The sequence below is a fragment of the Copadichromis virginalis genome, linkage group LG19 (assembly GCF_057382275.1).
Source record: "Copadichromis virginalis isolate Kocher_CV1m ecotype Utaka linkage group LG19, C_Virginalis_male_GT1.1, whole genome shotgun sequence".
Taxonomy (NCBI): domain Eukaryota; kingdom Metazoa; phylum Chordata; class Actinopteri; order Cichliformes; family Cichlidae; genus Copadichromis; species Copadichromis virginalis.
Window position 1 is genome coordinate 24,465,121 of NC_140636.1, and position 16,454 is coordinate 24,481,574.

At 38.5% G+C, this 16,454-nt stretch overlaps 2 protein-coding genes across 4 annotated transcripts; one reads left to right on the forward strand and one right to left on the reverse strand.

Moving 5' to 3' along the window:
- Positions 1 to 500: 500 nt before the first annotated feature.
- ahi1 (Abelson helper integration site 1) lies at positions 501 to 10,096 on the reverse strand. Of its 3 annotated transcripts, none has more exons than XM_085441770.1 (27): positions 9,961 to 10,096; positions 9,564 to 9,642; positions 8,681 to 8,799; positions 7,831 to 8,411; positions 7,653 to 7,741; positions 7,366 to 7,552; positions 6,948 to 7,140; positions 6,769 to 6,864; positions 6,490 to 6,675; positions 6,240 to 6,392; positions 5,977 to 6,109; positions 5,658 to 5,781; positions 5,166 to 5,395; positions 4,473 to 4,582; positions 4,268 to 4,386; positions 4,008 to 4,138; positions 3,764 to 3,904; positions 3,473 to 3,666; positions 3,342 to 3,387; positions 3,204 to 3,256; positions 2,612 to 2,729; positions 2,250 to 2,308; positions 2,067 to 2,132; positions 1,820 to 1,982; positions 1,667 to 1,737; positions 1,011 to 1,099; positions 501 to 897 (listed from the first exon to the last, which is right to left on the reverse strand). In XM_085441770.1, the coding sequence occupies exons 2-27, from the start codon at positions 9,571 to 9,573 to the stop codon at positions 714 to 716; spliced, it is 3,645 nt and encodes a 1,214-aa protein (XP_085297896.1). In that variant the 5' UTR covers positions 9,574 to 9,642; positions 9,961 to 10,096; the 3' UTR covers positions 501 to 713. The 3 variants fall into 3 exon arrangements, with proteins under 3 accessions (XP_085297896.1, XP_085297897.1, XP_085297899.1); XM_085441771.1 differs by lacking the exon at positions 9,961 to 10,096 and adding an exon at positions 9,838 to 9,948; XM_085441773.1 differs by lacking the exons at positions 501 to 897; positions 1,011 to 1,099; positions 1,667 to 1,737 and having other exon boundaries at positions 1,869 to 1,957.
- Positions 10,097 to 10,795: 699 nt separating this feature from the next.
- Positions 10,796 to 16,428, forward strand: LOC146686179 (uncharacterized). Its single transcript, XM_085441665.1, has 13 exons — positions 10,796 to 10,985; positions 11,198 to 11,317; positions 11,958 to 12,077; positions 12,233 to 12,352; positions 12,630 to 12,749; positions 14,479 to 14,687; positions 14,773 to 14,818; positions 14,899 to 15,032; positions 15,244 to 15,375; positions 15,482 to 15,596; positions 15,692 to 15,826; positions 15,911 to 16,036; positions 16,141 to 16,428. The coding sequence occupies exons 1-13, from the start codon at positions 10,796 to 10,798 to the stop codon at positions 16,284 to 16,286; spliced, it is 1,713 nt and encodes a 570-aa protein (XP_085297791.1). The 3' UTR covers positions 16,287 to 16,428.
- Positions 16,429 to 16,454: the final 26 nt, after the last annotated feature.

Below are 16,454 nucleotides of genomic sequence, written 5' to 3' on the forward strand. Positions count from 1 at the left end.
CATTAACGAGCTAACTGTGCTAACACACTAGTTCCCACCCATGTAATTGAGCATTGTGTGGCACATCCAACATACTGTTTTACTTTAGTCCATGACTCGCTTACCTTCAGGGTCATACGCCACATGAAAACCAAAATAATTCCAAACACCACATCTGAATGAGGGTGGGGGAGGTGCCCTGCGCTCTTCCTTCTGACGATGCTGTCTGTGTTGAGCGCTCAGTGGATCTGCGCTCGACAGTGCAGCCTAGGCGGAGTAGTCGAAAGCAGATTCACTGAGCGCTCAACACAGACAGCATCGTCAGAAGGAAAGTTGATAAAATAAATTACAAATGTTGTATTGTTCGATACATATGCGTACCGAACCGAAAGCACTGTATCGAACGGTTCAATATCGTTGCACCCCTTATATATATATATATATATATATATACACATCACATATTACATACGTTTACACAGTATTATCTGTTTTCTTACATGGATAAGTTATTCAAAATATTCAATGTACAAAAAATATGTTTATCAGCATTATACAATTACAATATTTTTATAAACATATTTAACAAATTTAATCTGTATTAGGTGCAATATAAACTGTGACTTTTCAAAACTAAAAAAATATTTACAAACAAAAAAAAGTGAAAAATAGATCACAGCTGAAATAAAAATCAGAATAAAGCAGACATACGGTTGCTGTTTGTTTCCATGAGTTTATGGATCAGGCTCAAAGGCACTGTTTGTATTGTCTGTTGGCCTCTTTGGCAGAGGTCGCCCTGCTGATCTGCCTATCCTCCTGGTGCTACTGGTCGACGCTGATGCGTCTGCATCTGAAAACGTGGCTTGAGAGGAAGCTGCAGGGACTCGTGGCTTTTTCACCTTCTTTTTTCTTCTACTTCTATGTGGGAAACGTATTTCACAATCAGCACTTAATATCTCTCCACCACAATACAGCTTCATCAGCCTGTGTAGTTAGGAGTAGTTCGGAGTGAAGCAAAGAGAGCCACTTACCTAGTAACTGCCATCTCAGGTTCTGTGTCGGAAAGCGTCGGCTCGGAAAGAAACCTAAGTTCTCCAGAAGAACTAATGGCAGCAGACACCTTGGAGATACGAGTATAAAGAAAAAAGTGATGGTCCATGGGAACAGGAAAATCACGCATATATCAAACCAGACCACATTTGTGAATTTATGAAATGAAAAGCAATCAAAGTGACACTTGCCCACTGTAGGCTTTAAAATGACTCACGGTTTGTCATAGTTTCGCCAAAATAGCTGCTTACAGCAGAACATGGAAGTTGTAGCTACAGCTAGATTTGCATCAGAAGACTGAAAAATACAGAAACTGATATTTTGTTCCAAATCTCTTATTTTCATGCACAAAAGGTGGAATGACAAAGACCACTGCTGTTCAAAATATTGTTGTAGCTGTAGTATGTAAAAGGAGAACCAGGAACCACAGAGCAATATATTGATATTTTTCAGTCTTCTCTTCTTTTTTGTAACTGACATGAAATCAAGCTGACAATTTTTTTGACAAAAGGCCTACAGTGGGTATAAAAAGATTAATTAATGAGATGTGAACTCCACCCCCACTTCACCTTTTAGCCAAAATACATTAATGAACACGTCCCAGTCAGACGCCACTCTGATTTTTTTGTTCTCTTACCCTAGTAGGTGTTGACCTCTCATCAGGCTCTTTAGACAAAGGCATGTGAGTCCCCTCTTCATTGTAATCCCCTACAACAATAACATGTTTTTATCATTTTTATAAACAATTTTTTAAAAGCATATCTACCACAAGAAAAGATAATCCACCTACTCTGATCTGCTACGTAAGAAGCAAGAAAATATCCCTGCTGCCCATTTTCAAGGCGTCCAAACCACCAGTTCTCGTTGTCTTTGTACAGTACTTGGATGACATCACCACGGCGAATGGTCAATTCATCAGAGCGATTTGCTTTGTAATCATAAAGAGAAACAACCTATGAATGGAACAGAAAGGTAGGACAGTTGAATAAGTGTGAAATAAGGCTGTGGCTGAGCTTTAAATTACACTGGATACTTACTACTTGCTGAACAGGTGCAGAATCAGTTTCCACGTGGATCCCTGAAGAAACGTGGTCAAGAAGAGTCTGACAAGGAAAAAAGGAAATAATTTCATTCTTATAGCAACAAGCAGGCAGACACCACTGCAGTCCTTGCCTATCTCAGCAGCATTAAGATTAATTGGAAACATTACAAAATCTTACCGTCTGTAGTCTAAAAGACGAAGCACCTTTTAGAAAATGACCAACAGGATTGAACCCACCTAAAAGTATAAGAAAAAACATCAAGAATTGAAACTGCAGTAATATTTTATGTATTACCACGATAAATATTGTACATTACTGCAGTAACTGCAATTTGCAGTAGTCACTTCAAGAGATGGGTAACAATTGCCAGCAGTCCATCTGTGTTTCTGTTCATAGCATACATGCTGCACAGTGCTGAAAAGACTTGGCCCAAGTTGTACGTAGCACAGTTATAATCTTCATAATCATTTGAATTCAGTTACACAGCTCCACTGGTTAAATACAAATAACTGTGTGATTAACTGAAAAAAGCCACTTACGGGGCTGAGTGCTCAGAGAAGCCTGTGGGATAAGCTGCTCTGCCAGAGCACCAGTGAGCTTCAGTCTGGAGTGTGGTGACAGGAGAGATGGAGGTGGGAGTGAGGCATTTAATCCTGTCTGTAAATAAAAGAAATAAATAAATACATAACAGCATTAAGGTGCAATAAATCAATTAATGCAATTTTCTGTTTTGTATTATAATAAAAGTAAAATTCACATTTGTGTATTTCATGTAAACCCTCTAATACAATTCTCACTGTCAGGAACACAGATTTAAAATCAAGGTTAAATAGAAATCCATACATTTCTTTGAAATATGAAAACATAAATTAACACAGAGCGGGATTGGCATATTACACAAAGGGGAAAAATGGCTGAGTTTACAATTAAAGTATATAAACCCGGTTCTATGCTGTTTCCCTTGTCAACACATTGAGGGCAACTGAGCAATAAAGCGATTGGAGGCAGATTACAGAAAACAAAATCAATATTGACAGAAAAGACTCATAAAGCTTGTTCACCATCTGTGACCTCAGCAATGCTTCAGTATATAAAGGTGTGTATTTTGATATAGTACTGATAAAAACTCACTGTGCCGACATCTGATGTGAAGCTCCGGCCTGTGTGAGTACTGCTTAATTTATCTGCAAACCAGAAAAATAGGTTAAAATACCAAATCTAATATAGCTAATTATATAAAGTCCTTCTCATCTAAACTGCTTAGAGTACCTTGCTCATAAATGAATCCAGTAGCAGAAGATCTTTGACGTGGTTCCTGAAAAAAATATGTAAAAGAATTTCAGTTAATTTAACTGCACACTTATTTCACTCTACATTTAAAAATTAACATGAGCATTTACCAGAACTGAGTCCAGTTGTTCCTTCACACACTGCATTTTCAGTGCAAGTCTTGTTGCTTGGGCAAACTGATCCATGGCTGCAGAAATAGATGTGTCCTGCAAAGCTAGAGGGTCAGGTGTGTTTAAAACAGTTTTGATATCTTCAGAAGCTGATCTGCTTGCTGCTTTCATACTGTGCACCTCCATCTGGGAAACTAGAAAAAATAAGAGAAAAATAAGGCAGATATGAAGCCGTGCAAGTCTGTACAATACTACTGACTAACTTCTTCTTTTGTCAAACAAAACACAAACCTTTGCGGTCATACAGGTACACGTGGACGGGCTGGCTCTGACCGAAGGCACAGAAAGCTACCATGTTCTCGTAGGGGTGAAATGACACGCCGTGGAGAGCCGTGGGGTAACAAAGCTCTGAATATACTGCAACTTGATCACCTGGGAAAAGAAACGGCTGGAGCAACTATGCAGAATACTGTCAAAAACATTAAGAACCGACTAGTGTCTTTGTTACGGGAAAAAATAAAAATTTCATGCTCACCTGTATCAGTATTCCAGACATACGCCATCCCATCCTCACTGCCAGAAAAGATGAAGTTCCCACATGGTGTAAAAGTACTGTAAATCCTCTCTCTGTAGTTAATGGCTCCAGTGTATTTCTTTACAGCCAGACTTAAAGAGGGAAAGCCAAACACATATTCAAACACACATACAATAATATAATAATCACTCCTCATTTATATGCAGAGTATAATACAATACTTTAATATTTGTCTTTGCTTTATTATAATTTCGTCTTACATTCTCAAATCCATCATCCTCAGCACACTGTCTTTGGCATGTATGAGCAGGCACCGCCCATTCGGATGGAGCTGCAGCATGTTGATGGGGATACCACTGAGATCACTCTCATCAATTTTCTGCCAAAAGAAAACATGGGATTTTAAAATGACCATAAACTAACATTAGCTAAATAAAGTGCAGTGAATAGTATCAATTCTTGTACCCTCTCTATACACCAGTGGCGACATGGCTGCTGCTGTTGCCTGCTGTCATTTACTGAGGTTTTCCACACAATGATGAGGCCCATGTTGTCTCCAGAAAACATTCGTTGACCTATTTACAATGAAAACAACATCAGATATGGCATAAGATATACAAGAGAACAAGCCTCACATTCATTATAAAAGACCAAACACAACACCCCTTCACAGAAAGGCACACATGTTCCTCATAGACACAAAACCAGAATTAGTTGGCTGGCTTTGAGTTTTTCTTTGCTTTAAAAAGAGCAGCTTTCCTTCTCTCTGAACTGGGCCTTGAAGTAAATGACAGTGACCGTAAACAGTCTAAGACAAATTTAAATCTCAGTTACTCTCTCTAATAATGGAAAAAAATAGTCCAAGGCAAGTCAAAGCAAATCAGTCAGTCTGGCATAAAGGTTATACTGGCAGGAATGTTTGGGGAAAAATTGGAGCCAGTGGATTTATAAAAACAGAGCTATACATAAAGTTCACATTAACCACCATTTTATTTACAGCTATTAATAACAAGATTCATTAAAACATATACAAGAGACATCATTCTTTAAGAGACTACATTTACTCTTATCTTGTTCCAAGTTTTCCTAACTCACAGTAGCTGACAACACAAACACACACACATCGGGGACATGTTTCCATAACAGGGCTTACAGTACCTTCGGAGTCAAAGCAAACTGTGTTAATGAAACTGCCGTGACCCTCAAACTCCTGCAGCAGCTGGCCATTCACATCACCGACATCAACTCTCCACACTCGTATCAGGCAGTCGTAGCCCCCAGTTACCACCAGGTTCTGGGCTGTAGGATGGTACCGAGCACTGTACACAAACGATGGATGAGGGAGCACCTTCTGGGCTGTTACTTGAAGCCTCTCTACATTCCACTCCCTGAGGGAAACAATGTAAAAATACAAAAACTATTTTATATAAAGAAAATGCGTTTGCTAGTTTTTAAATCAGAACATTACCAGTATTGTTGAGGCCGTTTCTCAAAAAAGCAATATATTACACACACTACAACTTAGGTAACTTTATTTAGAGCTAAAATATAATAGATTATACAAAAACTGAGTCACTACAAGAAACAGTGAAACCTCATTCACTTCTAATCACTTTTATTTAATCTTACATTGTACAATGACAAAGTTACCTGACAGTTCCATCAGAGGAGGCAGACAAAAGGCTGCAGTCATCTCTGGACCAGCAGAGATCATACACTATTTTGAGGTGACCATTGAAGGCAGCCAAAACCTTGCCAGAGGGAATCTCATACACTGAAATAAAAACAGCATTTTATTTTATTTATTTATTTTTTTACCTGATTTTTTAAAAATATATATGCACAGACAAGGAAGAATCCAGATGTCATCAAAGAGGTGTTTGTGGCATACAAACAGCAAAGAAATTACCTGGTTGGAGTCAACAAAGCATTAGAAGGGGGACTTTTACACCGATGAGATGTGACCTACCTACAACAGGGAACGCATCTTTGTCAGCACAAGCAGCAGCCAGTATGGTTCCAGCGTGAGAAAAGAGTACTGTGAAACAGCCCATCTGACCACCACGAAATGCCAGCATTGGCTTGTTAGGAATTCGACAGATCTGCAACAGTAAAATTCTCTTTAGTTCTTTGACTGCCACTCTTTGCTACTTACCCATGTTCAGGCTAAAAATATGAACATGTATATTTGTATGTAATATTGATAGGAGCAGTTTAAACCCTTCTACAAACCTGACCAGGCAGCCTGCTCCATCTCAAGGTTAGAGGTTTGCTGTCTAGAGGTTGTGTCAGACTTCTCTTGGTGATCTCATTCTGCAGTTCACTATAGGAGGTGCTGCCTCTCTCCTCCTGCAGTGCCATCATAGACCGAATACTAGGGTCCACCTGAAGAACATAACCAGCTCAGCTACAACATACTCCATCCATGTACATATGAAGATTTATTAACCTTCCAACAACTAGACAGTAGCAGCTAACTTACATGCTCAGGGAGTTTAATGCCTTTTACTGTAACATAGAGGGTAGATGCATATTTGGTTCTTGGGTACTTTCTCCACCATTCAACCACCTCAACTGTTTTAGGTTGGCTCTTTGCCCGATGTGGAGGGCAAAAGAGCTGGAGACGAAGTTTACTGTCAATATTCAAGACACCATTTGTGCCAACAAGCTGAAAAATGGAGGGGCATACATATTAACAGGGGAGATTAAAATACAACCAGACTGATCTTTTCTTTCTAAATGATCAGATTAAACACATTACCTTCAGAAATGCCCAGGCAATCTTTCGGAAACCTCGATCATGCTTGTCAACATCAATGTTGGCTCTTGCTTCTTCCATAGTCACAAAATCAAGGATCTTTGCAAAACATTTCAATAAAGGAAATTACTGTCACAAATGTTAAAATATGGTTTATTAACTGTTATTGAAATAACTCTTACTTCAAAGAACAGTATGACTTTGGGGCCTTCGTCATGTTGTTGAACAAAGTAGCCAAAACGTTCATTGAAGATGATCTGCTCCTGCCACTCAGGGACGACTGATTTGTTCTTCTTGAAGTCATAAGGCTGGGTCATGATGGGGAGAACATGGTCAACGTTTTCCTGCTCATAAAATGAGGATACGGGGCGATGACTACAAAAAAGAAAAACAAATTTGAACTGAAGGCAAAATGTGTTATAATTCAAAGGTTTTGGCACAGTTAAGTGGCTTATAAATACAAATATCTATAGATCGTGCCTAAATTTAACTGAAAAACAAGTAACCATGGTCCAATTATTTTAAGGTAAAAATTTCTAAATAAAAAATGTGCCCAGAAATTGAAACACACCACTAAACTTAATAGCAGAAATGTCTCACCAGTCTTCTTTCTTCACATATTGCCCTGTGGCTTCATCAACAACGTGGATCTTCACCATGGGGTGTGAAATCATCAAGTCGGTCTTGAGGCGGTCTGTTCTGTGAATGTACACTCCAAGAACAAGGTTGTCATCAAAAACTGGTTTCTGAGGTGCTTCTGACTCCGCTTCACTCTGGTCTTTGACAACTACAAGGGGAGAAAACAAAATATGAAATGCATCACCATCAACACCTTTCTTCACCTTTAACTGGAACTTGGTGAATCCTGAGAATTATCGTGCAATCACCATGTTTTTTCTTCCTCTTTTTCTTCTTTCCCTTGGATTCTGTTTCATTTTCCACATCAGCATCCAGGTCTGTATCTTCATCTTGATCCCTGGAGGCAAAAAAAGAAGTAGAAAGAAATCAAACACTGTTGCTTTATCACTAAATATAACTCCATAGTACACTAATAGTTATACACACCCTGCATCTGAATCTGTGACTACAGATTTCATCTTTTTCTTTTTCTTCTTCCCCACATCATTACTAAGCGTAACACTTTGTGAGACAGCACTCTCATCTTCTCCTTTGACCCTTGTCCTCCTTGAAGTCCTCTGGTCCTCCTTTACTATCTTTTGCTGGTATTCATGCAATAGGTTATCTTCTGTGTCCTCCTCCTGGCTTGCTTCTTTAACCTCTGTATCACCTTTGCTTTTTCCCTTTTTATTTTTCTGCTTTGGGGCCTTTCCACCTACAGAATCATTTGGATCCAATGGAATTTCAGACTTTGATGCATTTGCATCCTCTTGGATGTGACTTCCGATGTCCTCGGGCATAGGAGGAGAGGGAAGGTCCCTCTTACTTTTTCTTTTAGATTTTGATGTTTTAATCCCCTCTTGGTTTCTATTGTTGTTAAAATTAACCTTCTCTGAAATTTCTCTCTCCCTTCTTTTATTCTTTGTGTAGCGAGGGCTGCCCTCTTCTGGGTCATATGTGTTCTGGAGGATGGTCTCATTGTCTTCTGTGTCCTTCTCAAGGTTGATATTTTTTTTTAGATTCTGAAGCTAAAGAGGAAAAGGTAAAGAGGTGTCAGTACTTACAGTCTTTTTATTTTGTTATTTATTAAAACTTCCGCAATTAAAATATGTCCGACATGTTGTCTGTTTTGGAAGAAGGGCATCATGACAGCCTTGTTTACATAAAATGCAGAATCCACAAGGATTCGGAACTATTCAGAAATAGTTTTAAGACATGTCCTGCAAGTTCTATATGTTTTTGCCAACATATAGAGCATCTGATGTAAAATTATCAATAGAACACAAGAATGACATACCACAATAGTCTCCGGAGTTTCAGTGCTTTTCTTTTTCAACTTTTTCTTCTCAGATTCTGTGTACTTCTTGAAGACTTCATTAAATCTTTCCCGGGTTTTTGCCCGGTCTTCACTCTCACCTATAAAAGGGAACATTTTAAATAGATTACGTGACAATGCAGATTAGACTTTATAACATAAATAAGATTAACTACACGTTGTTGATAACACTTCTGTAGATTGATCAAATCTTTTTGCAAAACTTGTAACTGCATTTTTACGCTACTGCATCACACCAAGTAAGAGAAGTAAGAGTAGCAATGCAACAGACAGGGGGCAAGTGAGGTGAAGAAGAGAGTGCAGGCATGGTGGAGTGGGTGGAGATAAATATGAGAGGAAAGAAGGACACCAACAACATTTTGCAACATTTTAGTGAGACCTAATATGATGTATGGTTTGGAGATGGTGGCACCAAGAAAAAGACAGGAATCTGGGCTGGAGCTGGTGATGGAGTTGAAAATGTTAACAATGTTAAGGGAGTGACCAGAATGGACAGGATTAAAAATGAGTACATCATAGGGACAGCTCAAGTTTAAGAGTTTGGAAACGCTACCGAAGTTAACGAAACAAGACCGAGGGGGTTTGGGCATGTCCAGAGGAGGGGACAGCGGATAGATTGGAAATATGTTAAACATAAAGCTACCAAACAGGAGGAAAAGAGAAAGACTACAGAAAAGATCCGGGAATGTAGTGAAGGAGGAAATGCAGAGGGATAAGGAGAGATGCAGGCAGATGATGTACTGTGGTGACCCCAAATGGGAGCAGCCGATACAAAACGACATTGCTACTTTAATTTAAAGAACCTTCCACCATTGGAGTGAGGAGGGAACAGCAGGAAACGTACCTGCTGGCATTCTCAGACAGCGTGATGTTTCTCTTTCCGAGCGCAAAATGAGAATAATCCAGGACTTAAGACTCTCATTCTAAAAGAAATGCATGACAACGACGTTAAAGTTGCACAACAAAACCTCTACTGGGTTAGCTAGGTTTTGCTAGCCAAGCGTTTAATTATATAGTTTAGCACTCTAGTAAAATAAACCCGTATTAAGTCTCCCATGGTGTTTTTATTTGCTGAAGTCAGAGTATAGGAAAAAGTACAGTTTGTGTGAACCACTAACCTTAGCCACTTTAGCAGCTAGCTTGCTAAATGCTTCTGATAGCTCACTGACTTTACAGGGTTACTACATTTGGTAAGATAATATTTAGGAGCTTCAACGAACAGTCTGAGTATTAAAACAAACCTCGCCCCACAGAAGCAGTCCGTAAAAGTATGTATAAGAAGCAGAAGAGTTGGCCGAGGGTCAGCGCATGTATCTACTCTGCAGTGATTGTCCTGTCCTCCATCTTTAACAACAACGCTTCGACGGTTTCCAAGTCAACAAATCTGAAAAAGAGAGGCGGAGCCGGTCAAACGTAATCTGACGTACATACAAAAACAATAACCAATCAAGCTGAAGACAGAATTTCATAACAGAAATACATTTTCATGTTTTTTCTGTTATGATTAACTTCATTTTCTTCTTATTTTATGTCTACCTCTAAAAGCCTGATGTTTATCTGTCCATAATGTTAAAAATAGAAAAATAAGGTATTGCATTAATACAATTGCCACAAAAGAAGTATCCTATTAATTTATTCAAGTAATGTAATATTTTTACCCGTGTTGCACTTTTTTTGTAAGCTGATATATACTTTACGCAGTTCACATGGAATATCATACAATTCTACATCACAGTCACAAAGGCTTGCACACAAAGACAGAATACAATAAATTTGTAGCCTAGAACAAAAGAAACGCAAACGAAAATACGACCAACTTAATATGAAGGCTGCACAATTCCACAAACTTGCACAGCCACGAAACGCCTAAAATATTTAGATATTAATATTTATTAAGTGTCACAATAAGTTTTACTTTTAAAGTTGTGTCGAGATGCAAAAAAAAAAAAAGCTAGAAGAGCAAGATACTTTCCATAGTCTAAATTTACCTTGCAGTCACGTGACACAGCAGTAGGCGTGTCTACGTGCAGGTTGTGTAAAATAGACAGGTGTGGGGACCTTGTGCAAGATGCAGTCATGGCTTCAGGGTTTTGTAACACCTGCTCGCAGTTGTTGAAGGAATTTGCGGATCACTTGAGGAGCGCTTGGAGAGAGCTGGAGATCAAGATAAAGGAAGCTTTCAGAGAGATTGGACGGTGCAATTGCTTTAGGATTTCATCCGAGAGAAGGACGGCTTTTGATTTGCCTTCCTTACGCCTCAACTGTGGTAGGAAAATTGCAGCCATGCGTATTTTTTTATGGAAATCGCAGTGGAAGAACAAAAACCGAGGCAGTGTGTTATTTGGAAAATTGAAAAGCATCAAAGTAAACGTTTAGACAGCAACTTCTTTAAACTTTCATACTGCATGTGCTATTACTCTTCAAAGTTGTACACAAGTTTATATGATCAATTCAATTAATCTCTTTCCCCCCTCCCAGACAACGAAACTCAACTTCTCAGCCAGGAAAGTCTGCAAACACTGAACAAACTTGCAACCTCAGAAAACACTGATCTACAAATGACTTCAGCCATGTATTATCTACACCTCAGTCATCATCGTGAGTATAAAGATTTCACGTTTTTGTTTCATCTGACAGTATTCCTGATCGCATTGGCTTGCAGATGATCAGCTGTTGTTTGCACTTCAGGTTTCTTCATAGGCCTCTATCAGTTACTGCAGAGATATTTTCTCTAACGGGTGTGACCAGCATGCAAATTTCCAACTGTATTTTTTCCCCAAGGTTGGCAGATAAAACGCCCACTTATGGACCCATGTGTTACAAAGAAGGAAGAATAAGAGGATTTTACTGTGGAATTCACAGTATGCTTTATTATAATCTGCCAACCAAGAGCCCTATCGTGCATATTAGGCTGAGGCTTCTTCTTTCAATACAGCATAGACAGTGTTCTGTAGTATGTAAATGGGTGACCAGGTGTTTTGTGTATAGGTGGCAGTTGACAGATTGCTGTGTTTAGATGCTTGAGATTATAGCACAACTCATGAGGGATATATCTTTTGAATTCATAATCAGCTACAAGTATGTAATTCAAATTTGTAACATTTAGCTTCTCCCAGTAAGACTGACTGACATACAACTACTATAAACTGGTCTCAACTCGAACATTGTTCATTCTGACAGCAAAAAATATGACTTAAGTTTCAAAATGTGTTATTTTTCCCTTGTTTGTGTGTTACAGTGAACTGTCCATTACCAGATGCCTTCATGGAGCCCATCGTGGCTCTACTTTTATCATCTGATCTCGATGTTCAAAAGACTGTCTCTCTCGCCCTTGTAAATCTGTTACTAAAGAATAATGGTAAGAGATAATAATAGTAAGATATTTACATTATTATAATTTTTTTTTAATTAATCCAGAATTTTAGTGATTTTGATAGTATGATTCTAAAAACTCGTGTTCTTTTGGATCAAATGGCTTATTTATCATTTGCCATTCATAAAATTTGATTTCAGTGTGTAAAGAATTGGTGATAGAAATGGGGATGCTGGTGCCCATAATTGAGTTGTTCCGGTCAGGTGATCCCACTGCTCAGTGTCACTCCTGTGCCTGTGTTGCCATGTTGGCCTCCTCAGGTTTGTACAGACCTTAATTTTTAAAGTATTTTTCGACACGGTTTAGAAAGTACAAACACTTAATTTTAAAAACTTATTATGTATTGCAAAATAAATAGCAGGACTTTCAGGATGGCAAGAGAACTGAAGCCTTATGAGAAAAGTAGTTATTTTGTTCCATATGCTTCTTGAAATGACCTCTCCTCTGTCTTGCTGAAATTCTGCTAATTTGTTTTGGGCCACTAGCACTCCAAAATTGTCCCTGCATGCATGGTTGCTATTTCATCTTTCTTTCCAGAGTCAAATCGAGATTCTTTGATGGTTGATGGAATCATACCACTCTTGGCTTTAGCAAAATCTTTTGATCCAAAGGTCCAACGGAATGCAACTTGGGCTCTATTACACCTCACGCAGTCAGGTGGGACCATTTCATTTGAATGTCACTGTGCACTTACAGTTGTGTTTAGAAGTTTAGATACACTCATCATTGGCATCAATGCCATTGTAATTTAGGGATTACTTTGAACTGTTCTTTTTCTAGGAATGATTGTGCAGTATACATGTTTATTGAGTTTAAAAAAAACAAAACAAGGAGTCTGTGCACAGTTTTGAATTTATTTGGGGTTTTGTCTAATCGACCCAGGGTCAAAAGTATAGATACAGGCTCAGATATACACACATCCTTACATTAGTGGAGGTATTAATGTTTTGTTAGATGCCCTTTAGTAAGTTGCACCTCAACCAGATATTTTTAGTAACCATCAACAAGCTTCTGCAATAATTCTGGATGGATATTTTACCAATTCTGCCAAGAGAGGTAGTTGAGTTTTTATTTGTTTGATTTCTTGTGGGGTTTGTTTGTTTGTTCGTTTTTGTTTTTAAATAGGGTTGAGGTTTGGGAAACCCACTCCAGAACCTTAATCTTAGCCTCCTTCATCCTTTCCAAAAACCAGTTTTGATGTGTGTCTTTGAGATCATTGTCCCTTTGGAAGACCCAACTGACTCCAAGTTTCAATCATCAAGTTGTTAATTTTAGGTGAATTTGAAGGTAGTCCTCCCTTCTTTATTATTCCACCCACTTTGTGCCATGTACCAGTACCACTGGAAGCAAAACAGCCCCAGAGTATGGTGATACCACCACCACCATGCTTGACAGTTGAGTTGATAGCCTCACCTTTATTGCTCTAAGCACACCTCTTGTCTTTGTGGTATTCTCTTTCTTGGTCAGCACCCCCTCAGCCCAACTGATGTAAAACTTGCTTCACATGAACAGTGATGCTGACGTTCCTGCGGTTTTCAGGCAGGCTTGAGCCTTGGTGGTTCCTGGGTTGCTGAACCAATTTCTTCTCATCTGAGGGTGATAGTTTAGGTCTTTTTGTTTTCCAGAGATGGGCAAAGTGGTGACAAATCCTAATAACTTGTACTTATGTACAGTTGTTTGAAGTAATGCTCTATAAACCCGCAGTTGACTCCAAGAGACCTTCCTAACTTGTGCAACAGTTCTCATTGTTTGTTCTTCACTGAGTTCCCAGGAGTTTCCATTGTTCTGAGTATTGGTCAGTCCAACATATGCTCTCAAACAAATGCTCCTTATGCAGGCAAAAAGAAACTGAGTTGTAGTCAATCATGATCACTAACAAGGAGTTAATTTGCCATGGCCTTAGGCCTAGAAGCTTGTTGATGGCTACTAAAACCATCTGGTCGATGTGTAACTTAGTAAGGGAAGATGTTTACCCATTACCAGGAAAGCAGCAGGACCAGACCTAAGCATTTCACTGCATATCGTACTGTGTATGACTGTGTACGTGACAAATAAAATTTGAATTTGATTTATTGGGGGTGTAATTATATATTTGAGACTTTATCTATACACTTTTTTTTTTCTTGGTGTGGATTAGAGAACTGCACCCAATTTGTGTGTTTTTTATTTATTTATTTATTTTTTTATATAAATCATTAAAGACGTATGCTGTACAGTCTTTCCACCCTGGAAAAGAACAGTTTAAAGAATTAAAAAGCCAAAATTCCCGTGACATCCATGCCGATGACGAGTGTATGTAAATTTTTAAGCACAACTGTATTTTCCAGAAACTTCTCAATTTCTTCCAGTGTTACATTTCCTTTTATTTTATGTTTTTACTCTTCAGATTGGTCAACAAGGCTGTTATGCCAAGCAGGAGCGATTCCTGTTTTGCTTCTTCTCCTACAGTCCTCAGATTCAGAGGTTCAGTTTTATAGCTGCACTGCTCTTTGCAACATTTCTGCTATCCACGAGCATCACCCAAGATTGCTCAGAATTGGGGGTCACTATTTATCAAGGTCTCTTTTGACTCTTATGTCTTCACCTGTGAAAAAGGTAACTCTGAACATGAGTTATTTTAACTTAGTTTAAAGAAAATATATTTTTAAAGAGGGGGAAAAAAAACCAACTTCCTTTTCAGAATTCAGCCCAAGCGTGCCGGTGCCTGCAGACTCTTTCAAAGAATGGTAATAAAAATGGTATAAAAAGTAAATTCAAAAAAGGTATCATACCTCTGGCAGATGGTGTTTATTACTTTTATGTGTAGTTCTCATTCAGGACCAGCTGATGGAGCTTGACTGCGTGTTGCCTCTGAAGGCGCTGTTAAAAACCTCTACTTCAGTGTGGATTGAATCGGCACTAACGCTACTGTCTACACTGTCGGCACACCCGTCAAACACCGTATGTTAGCCTAAATAAATAATTAACAATAAAGCTGGGAGCAGTCCTGGTTTTATTATACAACTGCTTAGTGGTTGAGTATGGTTTTATTTTTGCATTGTGCCAATATTTATTGAAATTTTACTTTAGTGGCATTCAGTGTCACCTAAAGTAATTGCACAGTTTTTATTTAAATTCTAATATTGACAGTAGTTTTGTAATTTGATTCCAGGACATCCTGGTAAGTGAAGGACTATTGGAGGAAATTGGTCAGGTGCTTCATCATCCCAGATCAAACTCTGTTATAGTCACATACAGCTGCAAGATAATCACCAATCTGTGCACTTCCCACGTTGGTGAGCAGGTACTTGCAGACTACAATTCTTTTTTTCTTTTTGTTTTCCTACCTCTGCTTTATTGATTTGTCCAAGACTGATAAAGTTATCCTAAATCCAACCATTGTAATCTAGGCTGTGATGGAAAGTCTGTGCTTACCAGGACTCCTCTGTGCGCTTGTGTCTAACACCCTGTCAGATGAGACATTGCTTCATGTGACATCATGCTTGCATCACCTGATGGCCTGTGGTGAGAGATCTTGACTTGAAATAATGACTTATTTATTTTGAATGTTTGCGGTGGAAAACTTTTTAATAATCTATTACAATTACTCACTGTTTCAGATGTACTCCGGACAAAATTGTCAGCAACCATAACATCAGAAAAAGTTTCAGGCTTAGTGAAGCTGTCAGAGCAAATCAGAAATTCCCAGCTGGCGTACAACTCTGCAGCTATCATAAGCGAATTAGAAATGACTGGTAATGCAATGTGGCAAGAGAAAAGAATACCTTCCTTTTGTGTTTTTACGCTGGATGTATTAAATGTTTCTGTTTTCATTACAGAAGAGATGATCCGTTTGTTGAAGCCACATTACACTTCCATATCCAAGTACCTGTTGGGATTCCTCAAAAAGAAAGATGTTAAATTCCAGCAGCTTGGCGTAGTTACCATATTTAACCTCAAGAAAGGTTTGCATTAATTGCACATTTATTTAAGAACTGAAAATACTGCATAAAATTTAAACAGTCTGTCATTGTAAGAGTTCAGAGTTTCTTCCTGTCTTCCTCTGCAGATGGAGACTTTTCATCTCTGTTGACTAACAGTGAGCTAAAGGTTCAGCTATTGAAGGTGCATGCACAGACAGAGGAAACTAGACAGCTGCTTCAAATGATTCAGCCCCTTTCTCCATCTCCTGTCAACTCTGGACTTTCTCAGTGAAGTTACAAAGAGACGCGCACAGACTTTGCATGAACATAACCACGTTGCATGTAAAAGCTACATTTTTATATAATGTGTTGTTTTTTTGTTTTGTTTTTTTGTTTTTTAGCCTGGGGTTTTAAAATGCTTGGTAGTTTTTATTTTTACAGTTTATGTTTTCAACTGGAA